This window comes from Vombatus ursinus, unplaced genomic scaffold (genome assembly GCF_900497805.2).
Source record: "Vombatus ursinus unplaced genomic scaffold, bare-nosed wombat genome assembly UNPS02014786.1, whole genome shotgun sequence".
Taxonomy (NCBI): Eukaryota; Metazoa; Chordata; class Mammalia; order Diprotodontia; family Vombatidae; genus Vombatus; species Vombatus ursinus.
This window is the reverse complement of record NW_020954564.1, coordinates 3,976,035-4,000,687: the sequence shown is the minus strand read 5'-3', so window position 1 is coordinate 4,000,687 and position 24,653 is coordinate 3,976,035. Positions and strand designations below refer to the sequence as shown.

Below are 24,653 nucleotides of genomic sequence, written 5' to 3'. Positions count from 1 at the left end.
TGTCTGCTTGGTAGAGATAGTGGCATTGTGTTTGATCAGAACTCTCCTAACTCCACCTGCAGTTTCAACACCAAGGAAAAGAGTGATAGCCAACATCAGCAAGTCCTGAACATTCTCAGATTTCTCTCCATACAAAATGGAAGCCTGGTCAGCAGCACCATAGGCAATAGCCTTACCAGGATTGATACTCTTGTCGAGCTCCTTGACACTGAACGAGTTTCTAAATCTTGGGGATATTAGTGTAGCCACCCATCAAAATGATATCACGAATCTGAGACTTAGCTAGTTTGGCATGCCTTAGGGCCCTCTCCATAGGGGATAAGAAGACATGGAGGAGGTCAATATTCAGATCTTCAAAATGGACATGAGTGACAGAAGTATAGAAGTGAATAGTATCGTAGAGGGAGTCAATCTCGTTACTGGCCTGGGTACTGAAAGAGAGGGTACACTTTGCACATTTTACAAGTAATACACAGTGATTTCCAAGTGATACACAGAGGGTGAATAGCCGTCTTGTTCTCACTGATGTCCTTGTGATTTCATTTGAATTCAGTGAAGAAATGATTGACTATGTGGTTGTCAAATTCCTCCCCACCTGAATAGATATCCTCAGCTGTGGACTTGACCTCAAAGATGCCACCTTCAAAGGCAAGAACAGAGATATTGAAAGTGACCTCTCCAAAGTAATAGATTTCCCTATACACCTACCCTTTTTTGTCCCAGTTATAAACAGTAGCAGCAGCAGTTGGATCATTGAAAATTTGGAGAAGATTGAGACCAGTGGTGGTTCCAGCATTGTTGGTGGCCTGATATTGGGAATCATTGAAGTAGGCAGACACTATGGTGAAAGCATTTGTAACAGTCTTCCCAAGATAAGCTTCAGTAATTTATTTCATCTTGGTCAAGACCATAGAAGATACTTCCTCCAGATAAAAGCTTTTAGTCTCTTCTTTGTGCTTCACTTGGACCTTCGACCTGCCTGTATCACTCACAGCTGTGAAAAGCCAATGTTTCATGTCTGACTGTACAATTGTATCATCAAATCTGTGACCAATGAGATGTTTTGCATCAAAGACTGTGTTACCAAGGTTCACTGTAACTTGATTCTTTGAAACACCACTGATTAACATTCTGTGTCAGAGAAGGAGATGAAGATTAGGTGGTCCTGCTTCCTTGGTCATTAGCCATGATCTCCACTTTCCCTCATTGGAAGAATCTCATATAGGTGCCAACTGTGGGTGCCTTCAACATGGTTGCTAGGGCACTGGGGTCATTGATAACTGATAAGGAGTAAGAAAAGGTAGCTGATGAGATGAGTTAATACCTTAATAAATGCTTACTGAATTGACAAATACCTAAATTATACCAGGCTCTTCCGTATATCTCTTTAATTAAATTTCTTTTCCTTTTCCCTTTCCTCATCATTATTGTCCTGATGCATAGAGCAAGAGTGGTCCCATATATGGTCAGGTTTTTTTTCCTTTGCTCACTCATTTTTATTTTTATTTTGTTTTATTTTATTTTAGCAGTTTATTTTAGCAGTTTATTATTATAATAAGTTGTTTTTATTAAGTTTACAGTAAAATATTTTTTTAAAGAGAAAACATTCTGTGAAGAGACCTGAATATTCAGCTAACAAGTTTGGATTTTAACCTCTCCTTTAATGAGAGCTGATGAATGTTTCATTGGAGGAGTGAGGGGTGACCAGCTTTTTCCTCAATTCTCCCTGACTGGAAATTATCTTTCCCCCTTCAGGCTTCATATATTACTTTGTTTTATAATTATTTTACTAATTTACCATGTAATATTGCTAACTCTGTTTATCCATATCCATAGGACAGATAAGATATCTGTCCTATTAGGTTATAAGCTCCATGAGGCTGCATGTCATCTAAACTTTCTAAGTTTTACAAAACCTAGCACAGTACTTGTCACACAAAATGTGTTACATAAAAGCCTACTGCATCGTGTTATGGAAATGGGGTTTTAGAAGAATGATTTTGGTGGCTGTGAGTAGAAGTATTGGACAAAGGAGAGAACGTAAGCAAAAAGACCAGTGAGAAGATATTATTGTAAATTTCTGGGTGATAATTCCCTGGACTAGTGTGTTCCAAGGTCAGAAGCTGACTAAGTGCAAAAAGGCACTCCCACCTCACTAAACAAAACTCTATCCTGCTCCCCAACTCATGGTACTCAAATGCATGTGGGCTTATTCCACATTATCATAGGATTGCTAAATCACAGTGGTCCTACATCTCTTCCTTTTGGAAGAGCCATAGGGAATGGCATGGAGAGCATCTTAAGTGGAGAAGTGGGCAGGGAGATGAACTAGGTCCCGTCCATATTATGCTCAATTCTCTTATGCAGTAGCATCATAGATGAAAGACTAGTCTTAATCAACTAACAATCTTAGGAAAAAAATAGATATTGGCTCTACCAGGTCATTTTATCACAGGACTGAATGCTTCAAACTAGACCTCAAGTTTCTGGGATATTGCTAAAAAAATTATTGCAATTTCTGATTTTTGTTCACTGAATTGAATTAGAAAAGGTTAGAAAAGGAGGGGAAATAATCATGTAATGAAATTAAGGGATTACAAATGAATAACCTGAGTGGTTTAATGGTATCTAAAAATATTAAGAGAACTAGTACAAGAGAAATTATAGAGAACTTATGGAAAGACAAGAACAAAACTGACATAAGATGAGAAGTTCATAAGAGATTGAGACCTGTAACAATGGAGGGAATACCCAAGCCCATGAGATCAGAGCATTGGAGGTTGCTTAAATTCCTATTAAAAAAAAATAACATGCATTATATACTATGACTCATAATAATAGCTAAAATAAACGTAGAGCTTTAAGGCTTACAAAAGCCTTGCAAATTTACAAGTATTATATCATTTGATCCTTACAATACTGGGAGGAAGGTGCTAATATTGTCCTTTATTACAGATGGCAAAACTGAAGCAGACATAAGTTAAATGACTTGCCCAGAGTCACATAGCTAGGAAGTATCTGAATGATATTTCTAATACATCTCAATATGCTTCTCTTATTTTTCCTTTTCTTAATGGATTAGATTACTCAGTGATTACATGTCATAGATTGTAGAGTTCAAAGGAACTTGAAGGAAAATCTTCTCCAACATCCTCCCCATTCTCTCAAATATATAATTCTTATTGTGAACTAACAACACCCATTGTTGTAAGTTTGCTTCTATCAATGGAACATAGCCAAGTCAACTGGGTCACTCAGAAATTGAACCCATAACTGTAGGGGCCACTTGGAAGGTGGGCTCTGTGTTGGAAGCAACAACCACTAAATTGGAGCCCCACCTTGACCTTTTCATTTTGGGTGGGACAGAGTGAGTTGTAACAATGAGTAGGCATAGATGGGTCCTTGTCTTCATCACAGATCTCATGACGTTATCTTTTTTTTCCCTCAAACTCACTTTTCTTCCAAAAATCTTTATTATACTCCATGGCATCACCATCTTTTGAGTCCCCCAAGCTCACAATCTTAAAATCATCCTCACCTCTCCACTCTACCCCATTGTATATATGTCTTACTAAATTTTGTCACTTCTATCTCCACAATATTTTTCTTACCTCTCCCTACTCTCTACTCAGAAATGCATGATTTTGCCTCAAAGACCATTAACCCTGAACAGGAGTATGAGAATAGAGAAAGAGGAATGCTGTCCCAAGAACAAGGCCTTAATCCATTTAAACCAGACACTTCGCCTCATCTCTCTGGAGATTACTATGGCATATCATTCAAAGACTAGGATAGGACCAATGAGACATTGGAAATAAAGTGGCACCCAAGTGGTTCCAATGAGAAAATCTTCTGGTGTTTGAGACTCACCTAAATGCATCAGGGCCTCCTTGTCCCAAGGCCAAGTTGCAACTCCAGCCAGCTCCTCCTCTGAGGAGTTTGCAAAGAAGATGTTAAGGTGTGTGGATCCGTCCAATCTAAGAATGTTCTTCAATTCATTGACATCCAAGTAGGCTCTGCAATAGAAATATACTTTGCTATTATTTCTGTAAAGGGATTGGGATACAGAGAGAAACCCTGATCTAGCCTGGAAGAAAAGGTCACTCCAGGAAATACTAGCTTCCCAGAAAGGTACAAAATGTCTTTTCCTGAGCCAGCAGTTCTAAAGATGCTTTCAGTGGTCATTTGGCAATGAAATATATTTTGATTTTGACCCTGCTGAGCCCTTTACCATTTTTTATTAGGCAAATTATTCTCTGAAATTGCCTTACTCTTTGAATTTGTTTAAAAGATAATAAATGTTCTCTTAGGATGGGATCAGTGCCTGCTATTTCCTAATTAAGCCCCAATAAATTTTCACAACAAGCATGGGCAGACTTGCTGATTCAAGGGGTTCTACAGAGGGAAAAAGGATTAAGGGGTGTATCATCATGATGGACAATTCACTATTGCTTTCAGCAGCATGTACTGCCTTTAGAGAATCACAGTAGTGTGGAAGTCACCATGCATTTAAGCATCCAATATTGCGGCTTCTTTTATGTCGCATTAAGGAAAAAAAATATTAATCTTACTGTTTTAGACACTGTGCTAGACACCGGTAATACAAAAATTAAATAGTACCTGTCCTCAAGGAACTTCCATTCTGCCAGAAGAGACAAAATATATAAGTACACATAGGAAATTAGAGAGAAGAAGAGAGGAGAGGAGATGAAAGAGAAAGAGAGAAAGCAAGAGAGAGAGAGAGAGAGAGAGGCATATACATGCATTTGTGTCTATGTATATTTGTGTATACACATACATGCATATGTATAATATATAATTACGGAAGGGGAGACTAGAGGCTAGAAAGATCAGGAAAGGCTTTATGTAGGAGACAGAACTTGTGTTGATCTTTTAAAGGTACTTAAGGATTCAAAGAGTTAAAGGTGAGAAGAGAGTGCATTACAGGTATGTGGGATAACCTGTGCAAAGGCATAGAGATGGGAAATGGATTGTCATGTACAAGGAACTCCAAGTATGGTAACTTGTATATGAGGAGTTTTTCTGCTCATGTCTGCCTCAGTGGAGCAGTTGGGAAGAGATATTCTTTTCTATTTACAGATTAGGTTATTTATTATTTTATAACTTAAAATGTATCAGATAAAGTTTAATCAGAATCACATAGTGGCCCTAAACCAATTTATTTTCTTTTCCTACTTATTTTGTTTGCTCTTCATAGCATTCTCTGTCTACAGGGTTAGCCTGTGAGTGTCTTCACTAGGCAAGAGTGTCTTTCAGATTTATAGAAGTGGTCTATAAAGTGAGGGCTGTGGGATGATCTTATACATGTATGGTCAGTTAAGAAGAAGGTGGAAATATGAGCTAATTAGAGGCATCAATATTCCCTGCAATGGCCACATGTATCCCCTATCCCTTAGTAATCTCTTACTCCATCTCCTCCTTCAGCTGGGTAAGCTCTCAACATCCCCCTTGCTACCCAAATGTAGGTTCCTGGGGCAATTTTCGCCTAAGCTTGACCCAAACGTGAGTCACAACATACATGCAGGTACCATTGGGAAAATCCACCACCCTCCCTCCTAAAAATACCTCACCTCTGCCCTTTAAATCATCTTGTGATTCTGGGATGTCCCCTTAGAAAGGTAGGCTCTGTGCTGGGAGCAGTAGCCAGTTGGAAAGAGCCCCACCTTGAACTTTTCAGTTTGGGAGGGACAGAGTGATTCGGAAAGGATGGCTTTTGAACTTCAATACAGATTTTCAGACATTATCCCTCAACCCAGTCTCTTTCCAAATATCTCGATTACTGTATATTACCACATATCCAGGTGCCCAGGTTCACAGCCTTGGTGTTTTCCTCAACTCTACCCTTTACCTGCACTCCATATATCTAATCAATTATCAAATCTTGCCATTTCTGTCTCCATAGCATCTTTCTAATCTCTTCCCTTCTCCCTACACTCCCTGACACCCCCCTCCCTAGCTTAGCACCTCCTCACTTCTCACCTGTACTAGGCAATAGCTTCCTAATTGGTCTCCCTACTTTAAGTCTCTTCCTTGTCCAAGCCATCTTCCACACAGCTGCCCATGATAAAGTGCAGATCTAACCATTTCACTTCCATATTCAATAAATTTAGTGGCTTCTTAAGGACTCTAGGATCAAATATCATCTCATCCTTTTTAAATGTCTATTTTTATGGAAAATTTACAATGTATACATTATTGATACACTAGTATATGTATATAATTTATAAATAAATATACATATATTACAGGTGAGTACTCTTTTTTTAAATAATAGCAGTGTACAATCATAAAAGTTTAGAGACAAATGATTTAAGGAATAGAAGAAGAAGACAGATAGGGAGGGAAAGGATCAAACAGAACTTTCTCTCAGAGACTATGGATTAAATCATTGCATGGTAAATATAGAAGCATAATGTATTGGGAAGAGTCTTGGCCCTCCAAGTCAGGAGACTTGGATTCAAATATTGGCTCTGACATTTACTGTGTGACTATGAACAAGTCATTTAACCTTAAAGGCAAAGTCTGTGTCTTGTTTAAACTTTGTGCCTCCCTCAACAACTAGCATGGTGCTCTGCATAAAAGAGGTGTTTAGTGAATGAATCCATGCTGTATGGTATAATGCAAAGAACCCGATATTGAAGGGCAAGTGACATAGGATATAAGGCCAGCTCTGTTAACATATTGAGTGTCTTAAGAAATTTCATTTCCCTTCTCTGGACTTCATTTCCTCCATCTGTAAAATGAAGAGATTGAACTATGATCTCAAAGATTCCTTCCAACTTCATCATTCTTTTTGAAGCTGAAGTAGGAAGAGTTTTAGTCTTTAATTGCTGAACAAAGTGCCAGCTATAGTGGGACAAAGGAGAGAAAAGGTCAGCTAGGTTCCTAATAGGGGGTTGTGAGGAGAAAAGTGAAAATGGAGTGAACCACAGATACACACATTTCTGCTGGCACAGAGCATGAAATGGCTCTCCTCACCTGATGCCTCATTAACAAGGCTGCAATGACTTCATGGGAAAAACACACAGTGTCAGATGTATGTAAACTTTAGTATATACATACATATACCTATATATCTATATCTATCTCTCTCTCTCTCTCTCTCTCTATATATATATATATTAAAGGAAGGAAAGAAGGAAGGAAGAAAAAGGAGGAAAGGAAAGAGGGAAGAAAAGGAAAAAGGAAGAAAAGAAGAGAAAAAAGGGAAGAGGGAAGGAGGGAAGGAAAAAAAGAGAGAAGGAAGGGAAGAAAATAAGGAGGGAAGAAAGGAAGGAAAGGAAAAGAATGGGTGAAAAGAAGGAAGAAAGGAAGGAGGGAAAGGAGGGAGAGAGAAGGGGAGGGAAGAAGGAAATATGGTATACTACTAGTGATTCAATGTATCTAGAAGAGATGAGCTAGAGGAGCCTAGACTTGATTGGATTTAAAACCTGCACTTTGGCACTCAACAGTTTGCTCTCTTTACACTAGAATGTTTTCATACATTTCAAGAACGATCCCAATTTATACATCAAGGTCTGTTTGATTTTGCAGAATTCTGCTTATAAATATATGGTTTTCTCTGCAGAGTGAGAAACTAGAGAAGAAAATTCAGTTCAGCTTTCCGAAAGAATCTTGTTAAGACACCCATTAGGGAAATTCCCATTTCTAGGAAGATTGTGACAGATGACCTAAATCACAGGAAGTTGAGATTACAAATCATGGAATTAAAATGTGAAAGGGATCTTGGCCATTAGCTAACCCTTTATCTTGGGGAATCTTAAGTCTTAGATGGGGAATCCAAGGTCTAGAACGTGGAAGTGACTTGCCCAATGCCACAGAAGTAATAAACAGCAGAACTGAAACTGGAACCCAATTCTCTCCCCTCTTCCCCCTCCCTTTTCCCAGGCCTATGTTCTTTCTCCTGTAACAGAGCAACAAAATTTAGTTGTGTTATCAGGGCACTACAGTTCACAAGCCAAAACTGTTAGTAAAAAAGCAGGACTGGGTGAGAGTGCCTAGGTGACACAGTGGGTAAAGCACTGGACCTAGAGTCAGGAATACCCGAGTTCAAATCTGGACTCAGACATTTACTAGCTGCATGACCCTGGGCAAGTCATTTAATCTCCGTCTGCCTCAGTTTCCTCATCTCTAAAATGGAGATAATAATAGCACGTACCTTCAAGGGTTATTGTAAGGATCAAATTCTCAGAACAGTGCTTAGTGGGTGTTTAATAAATGCTTGTTCCCTTTCACTTCCCCCATCTTCATTGTACTACATTCTGTTGACACTATTAGGAAGGTAATTCTAAGGCTACTATCAACAGATGGGTCATCTTCAAAAAGGAAAGCTAGCAGAATATTCATGCAAATCTACACATATACACCAACTTTGGTGTAGATATACAGCAAAACCTAGCACAGGGTACTATACATCTCAACCCTCCCCCCAAAGAAAATCAGTATGGGAAACCCCTTCACTGATGCAGATGCTCACCTCATTGTAGCTTGAAGTCTGAGGTAGCTGCTTGGGTAGTTAAGTAACTTAATCATGGTCAAACAGTAGGATTTAAATTGATCTCTTTCTGTGTCCAAGGATGACCTTCTATCTGTTATACCATGGGTGTCTCTACTGCTGCCTTTGTACTTTACATGTTTGAGAAATGTTTCCTGAATGAATGAGTTGCTGAACCAAGGAATGTGATGTCAGTGCTTGAAAATGAGTTGCTAGGCTAGCATAGACACATCCCAATTACCCATTCATTTCATATGGAACTGTAGGCAGGCGCTCTAGAGACCAAATGGTTCCGGGAGGCCAGTTTTCACATTTTTTCACAAAAGGTCATCCGGCAGCAGTGTGGACTAGAGCTGTGGGCCAGCTTCCCTTTGAGGTCCAATAACAAGCAGGATGTCCCTATGTCTAAGATGAGCAAGCATGTCAAATTCAATAGCTAACCCTTTGAAGTTCAGATGTTTTCCAGAAACCTAACTATGCTGCTCCTAATCCCTTGGCCCTTAGCAAACTGAAAAGAGGTCCTCTCTGGGAGGCATTTTAACCTGGAACATAAAGAATAGGAACCTGGAAAATATCTTTCTGTTTTCTTTTGTCTTTCTATTTCCAAACTAGATTAGGACCCTGAAGTTTAGAGTAGCACAGAAGGGTTGGGAGAATGAAAAATCAGAGTTAGCCAAGCTCTTCCAGCCCTTAGGACAGCTGTAGGTCAGGTTTAGATCAGTTTTTCAAATTCTTTATTTATTTCATATCAATGAATTTGCCCACCTTGTGGGAAGTTCTCTAGGATACAGCCTGCAAATGCTATTAGGGATTCTTGAGAAAAAACAATTCTCCTACCAAAGGGGTGGGAACCTGTGGCCTCAAGGCCATATGTGGCCCTCTAGGAGGTCCCCAAGTACAGCCCTTTGACAGAATCCAAACTTCATTCTGTGAAGTTTGGATTCCATCAAAGGGCCACTCTTGAGGACCTAGAGGGCCATTTGCTCTGTGAAGTTTGGATGTAGTCAAAGGGCTGCACTTGAGGATCTAGAGGGCCACATGTGGCCTTGGGATGCAGGTTCTCCTTCCCTGCCCTGCTCTAATTCCTACATCTCTAGGCTAGGAAATATTCATTAGAGGAGGAATCAAGGAAAGTTATCCTGGGGAAGAGGGGTTTCTGTTCCTTAAAAGCCCTTTCTTCTGAGGAGATAGGTCTGCATCTGTTTGCTGCTTCCTATGTGGGTTCCTCTCATATTTTGTGAGGCCTCTGTTTCCCAAAAGGGGACAAAGCAGGGAAACTTGCATGGCCCCAAGACCTTGTAGTACCTCTCCCTGGAGACCATACCAATGGAAAACAGTCTGTGTTCTGTAATAGTGTTCCTATCACTGGCTGAAGTAATTTCCACCAAAATACTTTGAGGCTTGGTATCCTCTTGGCCCCTTGCTGTCTCAATGCGAAGGAGAAAACATTTGGTGACATGTCACAGTGTGAAGGTTTGTTGTGTTTTCCCCAGTCACTCTGTCAGACAATGTTTATCATGAAATGAATGGCTCAAATCTGGATCAGTGACTGGGAAAGACAACTACTGCATGACTTGGTGCTTCTCTCCCTATTCTCAAGCTAAAGTGATTTTTGTTTTCAAATTTTCTGTTTTGACTTTTGCCTAAGATCCCAGTGGGCAGGATTGGCCCTTGGCAAAACTATGAAGTAGGTCAAACTTGTCTTTGGCAGAGCCAGACCCTTTACTGCTCACACTTTCTGCCTCCTTGCCCCCGCATCAGTGCTTTACTGTCCTCATATATTACTCATAAATTCCCCTTCCTGATCCCTGCCCCCTCGCCCCAATTCAAAACCCACTCTCAAGAGAAAACATCTACCGTTTGTTAATCATGTGGCCTTAGGTCTCTGTTTTCTCATCTATAAAATGAAGTGATCCTTTTCAGATCTAATAGTCTATATTCTTCAAACTCTATAATTCTATATTTTAATAGTCTATGTTCAAAGATGTCCAACAGTTCTCATATTGCATGATCAAACATCCCTTCAGGCTCAGACATTCTATGTTCTAAGATCCCTTCCAGCCCTGAAAGTCTGGGGCCATCCTTTCTTCTTCATTATCCTTTTAATCAAGTGCACAATTACTCCTAAACTCCACCCAACCTCTTCCCCCAAACTACATTCTCAGAGTTCAACTTGCCATAGGCAGAGAGAAGTTACAGCTCCTCTTGGTAAACCCTACATGTCTAGAATTGTCAAGAGATGGGCTCACTCTTCTGTTCTGAGTAAATTCAATTCGCCTTACTTTAATTAGGCACCTAATATGTGGGGCTTTATGTTTGGAACTGTTTCTTTATCAGTGTCAAGTATTGGATCCCATGGAACCTCTGTACCTTACCTCAGTGTCGAGGTTATGTGTAGCCCATGGAATGTTGGTTATATGGGCCTGAGAACCCACAGAGGGCCAGAGAGCCTAGATTTAACTCTCCTGCCAAAATCACATTTCAAAGCCATGAGTGCAGTTCTGGAGAGGGATCAAAGCTCTCTCAAACTGTCATAAGAATATTTCCTTTATGCATCTCACGGTGGAGTGCCAACAATATATTTCATAAATGCATTGGCCTGAGATGGTACAACTCAATAACAGCTTGAATGGGAAAGCTGTCAGAACAAGTTTTATAGAAAAAGAAAAATGAAAAAAAATAAAGAGGCCAACACACAACAATAACAACAACAACAAAAGACAGCCTTAGAATTAAATAAATGTCCACCAGCATTTCTGTAATGGAAAGAGACTGCGAAGTTTCCAGTCTCTCAAGTTCCAAAAGTATAACATGACCATTAGCATGTTGTAAAGCAGGAATCTACCACAGGCCCAGATGTCTGAAGCACCATTACAGGCCGACAGAGACACTGAAACATGTTAGTTTGTATTTCTGTTTCCACCCAAAAGTAATTTGCACACAAGCAGCCTTCCCTCACAAAGACCAAGGGTCAACAAACTCTGAAAGGTGCAATGCCAAGGTTCTGAACTCTTTCCTTCTAATGTACAAGACGGAGGAGGGGACAGAGGAAAAGTTGTTTCCATGCTGATTCTTTCCATGTTGTCTGCCAACTTGCTCCTGGAGAAAGACCCTAGGACTTCTTATGAGCCTTAGAGAGGTGTCCGGAAATGTCTAAGACCACAACAGAACTCCACAAATGTCAGGACCCCATTCACAGTTAAATAAAAGGGTCTCCTTGCCAAGACAAGTGTTATACTCTCTTTACAGGAGGCCTCTCTTCCCTAAATCAGTCTTCTAATCCTACCTCATTCCAGATTCCTACTTGGCCTCCAAAACACCAAAATAGCCTCTTGACTATAGTTGCCGAAAGGGGTCAGGAGCCCTAGAACTGCTGTTCTAGTTGCTGAACAGCTCAAACCATTTGAAAATGATTATCAAAAATGAAGATCAAAGCTACTTTTAAAAAGTCATTAAAGTGAGATAAATGTCAGAATTGTTTATTATACTCATATCCTTGTGTTCTGAATCACAGGCTCTATCCAATCTGTGACCTGTCGTAAACCTAAATATTATACTTAATCTCAAGGCTTCTAACAGCCTCAGCTTCATCCTCCCTTATATATGCATCAAAAATGCCTCAGTCTCTCTTCTCTCTAAAAATGTTGATGGAGAAATAAATAATGAAAAAATGAAGGAAAACTTCAGAGGGCTCATTAAATTTTTGTAATTCTACTGATTGGCTCTTGCAATTACTGCCTTTGTATACTGATGCCCAAGGATTATAAGTCTGCTCTGCCACTTTGCCAATGTGTGACTTTCAGCAAGTCACTTAACCCATCTGAGTTCTGATTTCCTCATCCATAAAATGCAGTTTTATTATCGCTGCCCTGCCCTGCCTCATAGGCTTGCTATGAGGATCAAATATAATCAATCTGAAAGGATTTGAAAGCTGTAAAGCATACACACAATTTGTCACTGTCATTTTACCTGAAAACAGTTAAAGAGAATATTAATGACAACTGCTGTCTGGCTGTGGCTGAGGTTCAAATAGTTTAGCCTTCTTTCTTCCTTCTTTCATCCAGCATCACTTCCTTTTTACAGTGTCCCAACCACAATCAATAAATAAACCAACCAACCACAGAGAGCTAAGAGATGCTTACTCACTGACCACGGTGGGGAGTAAGTCACTTTTGCACAATTAAGTGACATCTAAATGCTAGCAGTGTATATTTCCAAAGCTGTAAGGAGGAAAACTACACTAAGTATTAGGAGGAAGATTATATATTTTCAATGCAAGTTATATAACCACTACAAGGGGCAGCTAGATGGTGCAGTAGATAGAATGCTGGGCCTGAAATCAGGAAGACTCATCTTCTTGAGTTCAAAAGTGACCTCAAGCACTTACCAATTGTGTGACCTTGGACAAGTCACTTAACCCTGTTTGCCTCAGTTTCCTCATCTGTAAAATGAACAGGAGAATGAAATGGCAAACCACGCCAGCATCTTTGCCAAGAAAACTCCAAATGGAGTCATAAAGAGTTGGACATGACTGAAACAACTAAACAACAATAACAGCTACAAATGAACCGTTTGGGTTTTTAGTCATAAAACACAATACCACACTATTACTACAGTCTAAACTCTAGCTAATGTCAAGATTAGGCAGATAACAAAAAATTTCAGAGAGCTACTGACACATGACTGATGGGGAACTTCTAATTTTCCTTGAGCATTCACTAGGTAATGATTACTTTTATTGGTACTGTAGTAATCTAGAGATAACCTTACTTCCAAAGTAAACTACTGGCACAGGCATCTGAACTAACTGAAGAACTTCAAAAAATAACTGGTCCCCTTATTTACCTTTCAAAAGTCTGTGGCCTGATAAAACTACAGTGAATTGAAGGGACAAGGAAAGAGTTTCTCCATTTTGGATATAGCTTTTGCATTGTAAGTAAGGTCATGTTCCTTAAGATGAGGCTTCATCTAAAGTTCCATATTATAAATGGAACTTCACATAGTGTTTTTAAAATCTGTTAGCTTTCAGATGATTTCTTTTTCCAATTTAATTCAGTCACCCTTTAAAAATTGTCCTGCCACCCATCCCACTTTGACATACTTCAAACCTGGAAGAAGGTATCTTCATAATTTTCTAATACAGACCTATATTAGGAGAATCAAAAATACAAATAGAATATAGGAAATATACTCTCAATAAATTTCCATCTCAGCTGATAGATTTTCTGGAGCATTTGGGGGAGGAATGTAAATTTGAGGATCAATTTTCCCCAAGCTTGCTGCTCTAAGAGAGCTTGTTCACCATTAACCTGAATTAAAGTATTCTTTTTGCAGTGTGGTACTATGGAAAAAGCATTGAGCCAGAGAGGAAGGCTGGATTTTTATACTAATTCTACCACTGTGTAATCATGGGCAAATCACTTCCCTGTCTATTGTACCACAGCTTCCTTATCAATGAAATTAAGGAAATGGAGTAGGCAATAGCTAAAGTCCCTTCCCAATCTAACATTCTAGATTCAATATTTAAGATTCTTTCTAGTTCCAACATGTTCTAATAAATGTTTCTTTTTCCCACTATTTCAATAGAACAAAAGAAAATAACTCAGGAAACCACAGACATGGCATTCCTGAGTCAACTCTGGATCTTTTCCACTCACTGATATTAAGCTAACATTTGTTTCATAAGGACGGAATGACTCTGTATTCAGGGGCCAATGACTCAAACCAGAGATGTTTTATGCTAAGTACTGACAATGAGGATTCCAGAATCTGGAGCAATGAACTTAAAAGGTATGCACCAGGAATGCACCAAAGTTTGTTACACAGTAGCTAAAGCCTTGCTTCATCCAACACTTAAGACATGTAAAGAACTTTCTCTTCCCACTGGATAGTGTCCTAAGTGTCAGTAGCTACTAACCTATGAAATGATGTTCAACAGATTTAGCTATTTAGAATTTCAAATACAGTAAACTCTCAATTATTTCCTTTGACTGAAGGGTGGTAGTAATTCTTCCCTCACCCCTAATCTTTCCAAGGATACAGTGGAAGGGGAAGGGAGAGGCAGATGTTTCCATTTGTAGCTTATTGTTTACTAAAAGTCAGTGCAATGGAAAGAGCACTAAATGGGGAGATAAGTGATCTGAGTTCTAATCCTTGTTTTCTTGCTAGCTAGAGCAATATGACCTTGGGTAAATCATCTCATTATCTTATCCTCATCTGTAAAATGAAGGTGGTGGGCTAGATGACCTCTAAGATCCATTTTATTTTTTCTTAATTCTATTTTGTTTTATTTTCAAGTTCACATTCTCTCCTTCTTACAATTCTCCCCCACCCCACATGGAGAAAGGAAGAGAAACAGAACCTATTACAAACCTCATGTAGAGTCAAGCAAAGCAAATGCTCATACTTGCCAGGCCTCCACCAAAATTTTACACACGCACATACACACACATGTGTGTGTATGTACATATGTGTATATGATATCTATCTAGACTCTAAATCTCTTTTCTGGAGATGAAAAGCATGTTTCATCATCAGTTCTCTGGAACAGTGGTTACTTCCACTGTGTTGGTCAGAATATCTGCATCTTTCAAAGTTGTTTGACTTTACAAAATTGTTCTAACTATATAAATTGTTCTCCTTGTACTGCTTGCTTCACTTTGCATCAGTTCATACAAGTCTTCCTAAGTTTCCCTGAAACCATAATATTCTTTGGCTATAACATTTTGTGACCTAAGATTCCTTCCAGCCTTAACAGTCTAAGTTCTGAGGTCCCTTTCAACTCTACATTTCTACATTTTAATGACCTTCCAAGTCTAGCATTCTGTGATTCTGTGATCTCTGTGGCAATAGAAGAGAACAATTGCACATAATACATAATCCAAAAGATCAGATAATCCATAAATCATTAATATTGATCCAAAATGAATCAATCTTGATAAAATAATGCTTCTTAGAATGGAGAACATTTGATAGATTTAACTAAAGCCATTCCAAATTTGACCCTTTCCCCTATTCCTGGCATTTGTGGTGTTTTCTGCAAAGTATTCACTCACCTTAAATTTCCAGAAATCACAAAGAAAGTAACACACACACATACACACACACACACACACACACAGTAGAAAAACAAGGTTTTTTTTTCCCTACAGATTAGAACATCTCCTTTGATTTTGTGACCAGATATCATACTTTTCCTGAGATAGAACCTCATGCAGCATGATTCCCTCTCTCCCAATTTCTCTACAATCCCCACATCCACACCCCACAAAATTCTGAGACACCATATGATTTGGTGTAGTTTTATTCACTATTGCCCTCCCTGGCAATTAAAATGCTTCAGTAGTCAAAAGGCAGCTTTGCTGACTAACAGCTCTAGATGCCTAAACCCACAAGGGACCTAACATCAGAGAACAGAACCCCTTTTGGTTACTTAGCAGAGTAAACTGATTAAATACAACCATTGGCAATTGCCAAATCACTGCCCCATTACCATTCTATCCCATAGCTCCTACAAAAGATAAGAAGGGAGGAGAGGAAAAGAATCACAGTCAACAAATGTTAGAATCTGAAGGAACTTTAAAACATAATGTCATATCTAGAAGGGATCTTAGGACAAAGAATGTTCAAACACAAGATGTAGAATGTCATAGCCAGAAGAAAACCCAAAATATAGAAGGCTAGAAAATGCAATAAGTTGAAAGGAATCTTTAAGATTGAGAAAAGGAAAGGAAAGAAAGTCCCCAAATGGATTATGGACTTTAAAGTTTGTTGAACTTAGGCAAACTAAACAAATAAACAAACAAAAAATTCAAATTCATCTTTTAGAATTGAATTTCAGGAAAGTAGTGACAAAACTTCACTCTCAAAAAGTGGAAAAGGCTTGAAGTTAGTGGCTGTAAGGAATGACTGCAGCTTGAGTTTTGTGAAATTTGTTTCATCAAAACAAAAATGATTTTGTTGTTTTTAATCCATCCCTTTTCTCTCTTAATTCTTTTTCCCCTTACCATGTCCTGAGCATCCAAGTTATCTCCATTGGAGAGAGAAATAAACCATATTTAGTATTGATTGCTGGAAAAAAAATCTACTTGTCTTCTCCTAGAAGTTGAACACTTCTAATAGGGGCAATGCTGCTTTCGTCTCTCTAGGTAATGACAGTCACACAAATTAAAGACGAAAAAAGACTTTTGGGCATGAACAAAAACTATCTTCTTCCCCTCATGTAAATTTGATTCCAAAAGAAAAGACTGAGGGAAGCATGGCCTACCCACCATTCACCCTTCTTCAATCCTCAAATCTGGCTAGCATCAATCATTCGATTTCTCTGTTACCCTACTGTTGCTGGTAGACTTTAGGAGAAGTTATACCACCAAGTCATCTGAGCCTACCAAAGGTTCATGTTATAAACTTTCAACTGGGTTTTCATTGTGGCAAAACCTTTATTCCTCCTCTATGGACTCTCTCTCCCATTTCTTTCTGGGACTGATTCAAAGATGTTCTATTCTCTCTCTCTCTCTCTATCCCCCCCTGCAAGGTCCCAGAGGCCTCATTTGTCTTCTTCTCTTCTAACAAATAGTCCCGGTTCTTATTTTCTGAAGAAAACAGAGATCTTCAGCTGTGAACTCCTTCTTTTTCCTCAAAGCATGCCCCAAACCTCTACATGTTCAACCCTCCTAATCCTATCTTTGAAGAATTTTCCCTTCTCCTTGCCAAAGCCAATACCACTTCCTGTGACCTTAATCTCAATGCCTCCTATTTTCTCCAAAAGCATGCCTCATCATTACCTCATCCTTACCACCATCACCACCCCTCCATTTTAAATCTTTCCCTACTACTGGTTATTTCTCTGACATGTATGAACCTTCTTAAATCTACCCCATTCTTAAAAAACAAAAGATAAACAGACATACCTCACTTGACCCAGTCATCCATTCAGGCTCTTGTCCATATCTCTCTTCCCTTTCCCTGATAAATTCCTGGGAAGAATATCACTGCCTTCACCTCTTTACCACCCATTCCCTTCTCCCAACATGTTACTACACTCCTTGGTCTCGTTTCCTGAATAATCATGTATTTGCTTTCCTCTTGTAATAAGTGTTCCCCAGGACTCTGTCCTGGGCCTTCTCTCCTTTCTCTATATGTGCGATCATGGAAAGTTAATTAGTTCTTGTGGGTTCAGTTGTCAACTCTAAATAGATGAACTCCCAAATTTAACTGAACTCTACAATTACATATTGTCCAATGCCTGCTGGAAATCTCTTTTATATACTGTAGGCATCTCAAACTCAAAATGGAAATCATTTTTCCCCCCTCTAAACTTGCCCCTCCTCTAAACTCTCTGACTTCGGTTAGTTCAACATTTTACTTCAAGTCGCCAAGGTTTATAACCCTGGAGTCATCCCCGTACCTACTCTTCCAGCTCAGATATCCAAACAAGTGCCTAGTCTTATCTAGTCAATCCCCCAAACATCTCCTGCATTTATACCTTTCTTTCTACTCATCCAGTCAGTACTGCAGTTCCCTACTTTCATTATCTATCACCTGGACTACTATAATTATCTCTTAATTGATTTCCCTGATTCTAGTTTCTCCATGTTCCAAGTCATTCTCCCCAAAGCTTCCAAAAGTATCATCCTGAGTGAGAACAATACTTCTTTAATCTCTCAAAGGGACAGCAGTCATAAAACATTATTCTTCTGCTCAGAAACCATTAGTGGTTCCCCATTGTCTAGACTCTCGAGCAGGAGTGGGGAACCTATGACTTCAAGGCCACACATGGCTCTGTAGGCCCACAAGTGGGGCCCTTTGACTGAATCCAAACTTCACAGAACAAATCCACTTGATAAAAGAATCTGTTCTGTAAAACTTGGACTCAGTCAAAAGGCTGCATCCGAGGACCTAGAAGGCCACATGTGGCCTCGAGGCCGTAGCTTCCCCACTCTAGACTCTAGAGTATAAAATACAAACTCCTTAGCTTAGAATTAAAGACCTTCATGATCTATCTGTCAATGTATACACAAAAACACACACAGATATACACACACACATATATATGAATGTGTATATATACATATCTATTATCATATATACATACACACAAAGAGACACATACTATCCCCTTCAAAGCTCTATATCCTAGATGAAATGGACTACTTATCATTCCCATAACTTGATATCCCATCTTCTACTTCCATATATCCTCACAGGTAATTCTTCATTCAATTCACCACCTTTCCAAAAACCTTACATTCCTTCAATACAGTGTCACTTCCTCTGTGAAGCCACCTCTCTCTCTCTCCTTACTTGTCCTTGTACCATGCTTATTTCTGGCCCTGTTGTGTTCCCTCAATAGAATGGAAGTTCCTCATGGGCATGGATTGTTCCTTTTTGTCTTTATATATCTTAGTACCTGAGCCTTGTATCCAGTATGGACTTAATAAAAATCTGAGTAATTACATTGAATTGAGTGAAGGGAAAAAAAAAATGCTTCCATGAAACTATATTGTATGAACTGAAACACAAAGAAGCTGAAAAACTTGTTCAATATTTAATAGCAGGTTGTTGTTTTTTGGTCGTTTCTGTTGTGTCTGACTCTTCGTGACCCCACTTGGGATTTTCTTGGCCAAGATACTAGAGTAATTTGCCATTTCCTTTCTCCAGCTCATTTTACAGCTGCAGAACTTGAGACAAACAAGTTTAAGTGACTATTAGCCCATAGCTAATAAATGTCCAGGGCCAGATTTGAACTCAGGTCTTCCTGACTCCAGGCCTGGCCGCTCTATCTATTCTGACACCTAGCTGCCCCATAGCCAGCTAGTTAGTCCCAAGTTTTCTGGCTCAGACCAAAACATTTCATTCATTCATTCATTCATTCAACCATCCATCCATTTATTTATTTACTTGCTCATTTCTTTATTTTTATTTATTTCTGTTTTTATTACACTATGTTGCCTCCTATAGAGGGAGAAATAGTATTCAATTGACTTTGGAAGCATGGTTTCCTTGGCCCTAGTGTATAGTTGAGAAAATGTACCTCCTTCACTTCTTTGAAGAGGTAGGTGAATATTGGTATATAATATTCCACATTCTGTTATACTCAAATAAGTTGTTAGGCATTTTTGTTGAACTATTTCTTTTCTTTTAAAAATTCTTTGTTATGAAGGCTGCTCACTTAAGTAAGGAAGGAAGAGAGTATATTCAGAAAATGAAGGTGATTTAAAATAAAAAAGTTTTCAATATGAAATACAGCTGCTCTAATAAAAATAATTTTAAAAGGAAGTTGGATATTAATTTCAAAAATAAGGCAGAATATGGTGACCAAGAAACAGACTTCAAATCTAATAGAGAAGCTCTTTGAACATGTGGGCAAGCCATCAAATGAAAAAACAACAGTGCCATTGACATCCTAACAGCTAAAAATGTGAAGAAGCCCAGCCTTGATTTCACTCTGATGTGGGCAGTATCTCAAAAACGACCTCCATGTCTATGTGCTGTCCTCAGTCTTGTAGGTGCAATCCATTCGCAGAGTTTGCCACACACCGTGATAACCAGTTGGTCATGGTTAGGATCACTTTTCATCATTTAATCCTTCTACCCTGCAACTCATCCTATCTATCACAATCCAATTAAGCTTCCTAAAATATCACCTGTGCCCTGTCCCTCCCTTGTTCAAACATCTCCAATAATTCCACACTAACTAGAGGATAAAGTCCAAATTCCACATTTAAATCACTCACTAGCCTGACACTTGTCTACCTGTTGGGCCAGTCATGTTTCACACTGCTCCACTTCACCAAACCTATGCTTCAGCCAAGGTAGTCCCTCACTGTTTTTTGAACATTTTTATGCATGAATTAGTTTTGTCTTCCAAAACAAATAATGAGACTTGCCTTGAAGACAAGGACCATGTTTTATTGTCTCCAAAGTACTCAGCACATGCTTTGAATGTAAAAGAGGCAATATGGGGCAATGGAATAGCTTGAGGTTCTTGCCTTTCTTGGCCTTGGTTTCTACCTCTGGAAAATGGGAAGGTTGGTCTTGGTGACCTCTAAGGTCCATCCTAGGTCTTATATTCTCTAACAGTTGTTCAATTAATATCTATTGTATGATAAGAATTTGGTTTCATTGATTAAAACTCTTTTCCCCCTTGAATGGGTTTTTCCTTTTACCTAAGAGTTCTCAAACAGGATCGATCCTGATTTTTCTTTGCAAGATTTTCAGATAGAAAAACAAGGGATTATATTCTGAGGATCCTACCAAGTGGTGATAACCACTTAGGTGACTCAAGCACTTCTGTTAGTTAACAGTGAGGTGAGATAGACTGAAGACTACCTTATCTCAAGGAGAAATTAGTCTTCTATACTTACTATCCTGAGAACCATAGACCTGGGACCTTAGAACCTACAACCTTATATCTCAGACTTATAAAGGGTCTTCTTTTTGGCCTTTTCCCCAAAACTTCTTATAATGTTGAATTAGTACCGATAAAAATATATATTTTACGTGTATGTATATACATATACATATGGGTGTGTATACATATATAAAAACAACCTGGTCTCTACGGAACATCCCTGTTGTCTTTAAAAAAGAAAAAAATAGTTTGTTTTTAAAGAAAAAGTCCACTAACAATCAAGGAATGTGTTGTTGTTTTGTTTTTCTCTCCCCTTGCCCCCACTCCAAACCCTCAATTGTTCCCAAATTGAGATACCCATATTCAGAAGTGAAATTCCATCCCTAACGTACCACTGTTCATACTTTGGAAGATTTGTCCAAAAAAGAACCATATGGATTGGCTGCACTACTCCAAGGCTGGAGGGGGCACATAAGATGGAGTTTCAGGCTTCCCTCTGCATTTCCTAAGACTTGCCGGTTTGTATTAACCATTCCTGCCTCCTTTTCCTTTTCAAAGTCTCATGTAGAGTGCCCTCAATTGATACTCACTCCTTAAGCCTTTTGACAGAATTCCATGCTTCTGTCAAGCCTGCATCTCTGCAGTGGTGATTGAGTTCTCTCAATATGTGCTTCCAACAGACATACTTGACTGCTATCATGTGGACTGCAAATTTCAACCTGTCATAGTGCCTGCTAGTTATTAACTGTTCCTCATCAATTTGGGTGTCAAGTTGAACCTGGATACTTTAATCCTCTTTGCAGGAACACCCCCTCAAATGTCACCCTTTGGCACATTTTCTTGTTTCTATTTGTATTCTCCTCATCACTAGCTAAGTGATTATGGACGAAACACTACATCTCTCTAAACCTCACTTTCCTCTTCTGTAAAATGGGTATCATAAATGCAGTAAAATCAGTGAACATTGAGATTACAAAGGTGAGCTCTGAAAAAGAAGTATCCTGTTATAGGGAAAGAAAAAAATAACACTAGAAAATCTGGGTTCAAATTCCGACTCCAACGCTGATGGGTTACATGACTCGTAACAACACCATTTAAACTCCATGAACCTTAGTTTTCTCATCAACAAAATGGGGATAACAGTATTCGTACTCTATGTCTTACAGTGTAATTGTCAAGAAAATGTTTTGTAAACCTTAAAGACCACATAAACATGTTACTAAAGCCACCAAAGAGTTAGAATGTAGGGTGGAATATAATCAGCAAAAATCAGGAAACATGGGATCATGGAATCTCAAAACTGGGAGAAACATCTGACTTCCCGGCTCACCACAACCGTGCATCACCTCAAGAGCATATTACAGGAATCCCCTCTAGAACATCCCTGACAAGTGGCCTTACTTGGGTCACTACCAGGGATAAGAATTCAACTACTTTGTGAGGGAACTCATTCTGTTTTTCAATATCTCTAATTTTTGGATGGTTCTTTCTTACCCTAAGTCCAAATCATTCTGTCACTGCTGCCCACTGGCCCTAGTGGTACTCAGAACTACCCAAAACAAGCTCATTTTATTGTGATAGCTCTTCAAATGTCCTGACTTAATATCTCTCCTGGGATCTAACATAATTATCAGTACTCTGCAGGTATTCAATAGATATTTGTTGAATTGAATTGCCCACAATTTTTTTTTCTTCTCTAAGCTAATATCCTTATGTACTGAACTATTCCTTTTTTTTTTTAACATGGCTTTAAAATATCCACATTCGGGGATGGTAATAAATGAATGGAAAGGGATGAGTGAGTACCACATAGGCAGTAACAGTTGTCAATAGCTTCTTGAAGCTGATGACGGCAGAAAAGTCAAGGTTGATCATGTGGATGTAACACAAATTAAACTAAATTCAAAAGACCCTTTAACTACATACAGGGCACTGTGCTATGGATGATGTAGAAAAGCAACAGACATGGAATCAGGGGATCTGGATTTTAGCCCCAAATCTACCCCTAGCTGTTGTATGTATGTATGCATGTATATATGTAGGTTTGTATGTGTATATATATATATATGTACATAATGTAAACATGTATGTATGCAGTGTTAGGCAAGTCAGGTAATCTTTCCTGGCCTTAGTTTCTTGTCTGTCAAAGGAGGTGATTGACTCAGATGAGTTTTAAATTGTCCCTTTAACCTCTAATATGCTGTTAAAGAGGAAGCATGACATAGTAGATGTGTAATACTAGCACATTAAGAGTTATTAGAGACCTGTGTTCAAATCCCACCCTTCACATTTATTAGTGGCATGTGTAACCATTATCCAATCACTTCATCCCTCTAACCAACACTCAGTTCCCTCTTATGTAAGATAGGGATTTCTGGAGTGTCTACCAAGATTGTTGGGAAGAACAAATAATATACTATGTATAAAGCATTTTGTAACTCTAAACACACTATCTAAATGCAAATAGTTTTTGATAGTGAGTTTTTCCTCACTAGAGGCTTTTAAGCCAGATGATCAGTCCTGGGATATTTTGTAGAAGAGATTGTTGTTCAGGCATGTGTTAGACTAGATAGCTTCTGAGGGACTTTGTTAGGTTCTAAGTTTCTTCTAGCTATAATATTCTATTATTCTTAAATCTGTCCAATACCCTGTTTGATGTTGCTGACCCCTATTTTGGCTTGAGAATCTGGTGGGTAACTACTCTTGGCCTACAATATCAATGCAAGACAGCATGAGGTGGCATGGGTTAGAAGAGACAACATGGTGTCGTGGATGAAATGTGGAATCTTGAGTCACAGAACCTAAGTCTGGATCCTGGCTTTGCTACTTGCTAGCCAAACTTAGTAGTTCAACTTTGGGCAAGTCACCCAAATGTTTAGGCTTCACGGTCCTCAAATGAAAAACTGGAGTGATAAAACCTGCATGACTGACCTTGTAATATTGTTTTGAGGGTCAAATGAGATAACCAATGCTAAGTGTTTTGCAAATCCTAAAGCATCATATTGATGGCAGTTATTAGTAGTACCTTCTTGCTCCAACTCTATGACCTTTTTATGGAAAGACAGATTTCACACTCATCCAATAATAGAGACACTATTCATAGATATATGCTGACCTAGCCAACTGGAAGTATAGAGGGGTTTCATCTTTTTTCCTAAAAAGCTATGCATTAAATTTAGGGGCTTTTTTCTTCTTTTCTTTCCATTTTTAAGAGTAAACTGAATTCTGTCTTCAGTGCATCATGAGAACCACAGTTCCATTGAAGACCTTTTCCAACTCAAGCCAGCATCTCACTAGTTGATCAGTTCCTTAAGTTCTGATGTTAATATATTGGGTTTTCTTAAATAACTTACCTTTATAAAGTATTTTAAGGTTTACAAAACATACTACTTACAATAACCATGTGAGGTAGGCAGCATAATTACTATTATTTCTCATTTCACAGTTCAGGAGACTAAGTCTCATAGAGGTAAAACTACCTGCTTAAGAACCCTAAACTAGAAATACAAGGCAAGATTTGAACTTAGATCTCTTGATAACAAGTCCATCTCCTCCTCCCTCCCTCCCTCCCTCCCTCCTTCCTCCCTTCCTCCCTTCCTTCCTTCCTTCCTTTCTTCTTTTCTTCTTTCCTTCCCTCTTTCCTTCCTCCCTCCCTTCCTTCCTTCCTTCCTTTCTTCCTTCTTATTATTTCATTATTATAGAAATGTCCTGGTGAAGAACAATGAAGCTCAGCACCTTTCCTGCAACTTAAAACCTCACAAAGTTGCCTGATGCCCTGAGAGGTTG

The 24,653-nt window shown here is 38.8% G+C and overlaps 1 protein-coding gene across 1 annotated transcript in view; it reads right to left on the bottom strand.

Moving 5' to 3' along the window:
* LOC114046873 (pappalysin-1-like) overlaps positions 1-24,653 on the bottom strand; it is a 280,259-nt gene that overhangs the window by 213,615 nt on the left and 41,991 nt on the right. The window contains exon 3 of the mRNA XM_027867456.1: positions 3,871-4,016. Within this exon, the coding sequence (XP_027723257.1) occupies positions 3,871-4,016 (146 nt within the window). The remainder of the gene's footprint in view (positions 1-3,870; positions 4,017-24,653) is intronic.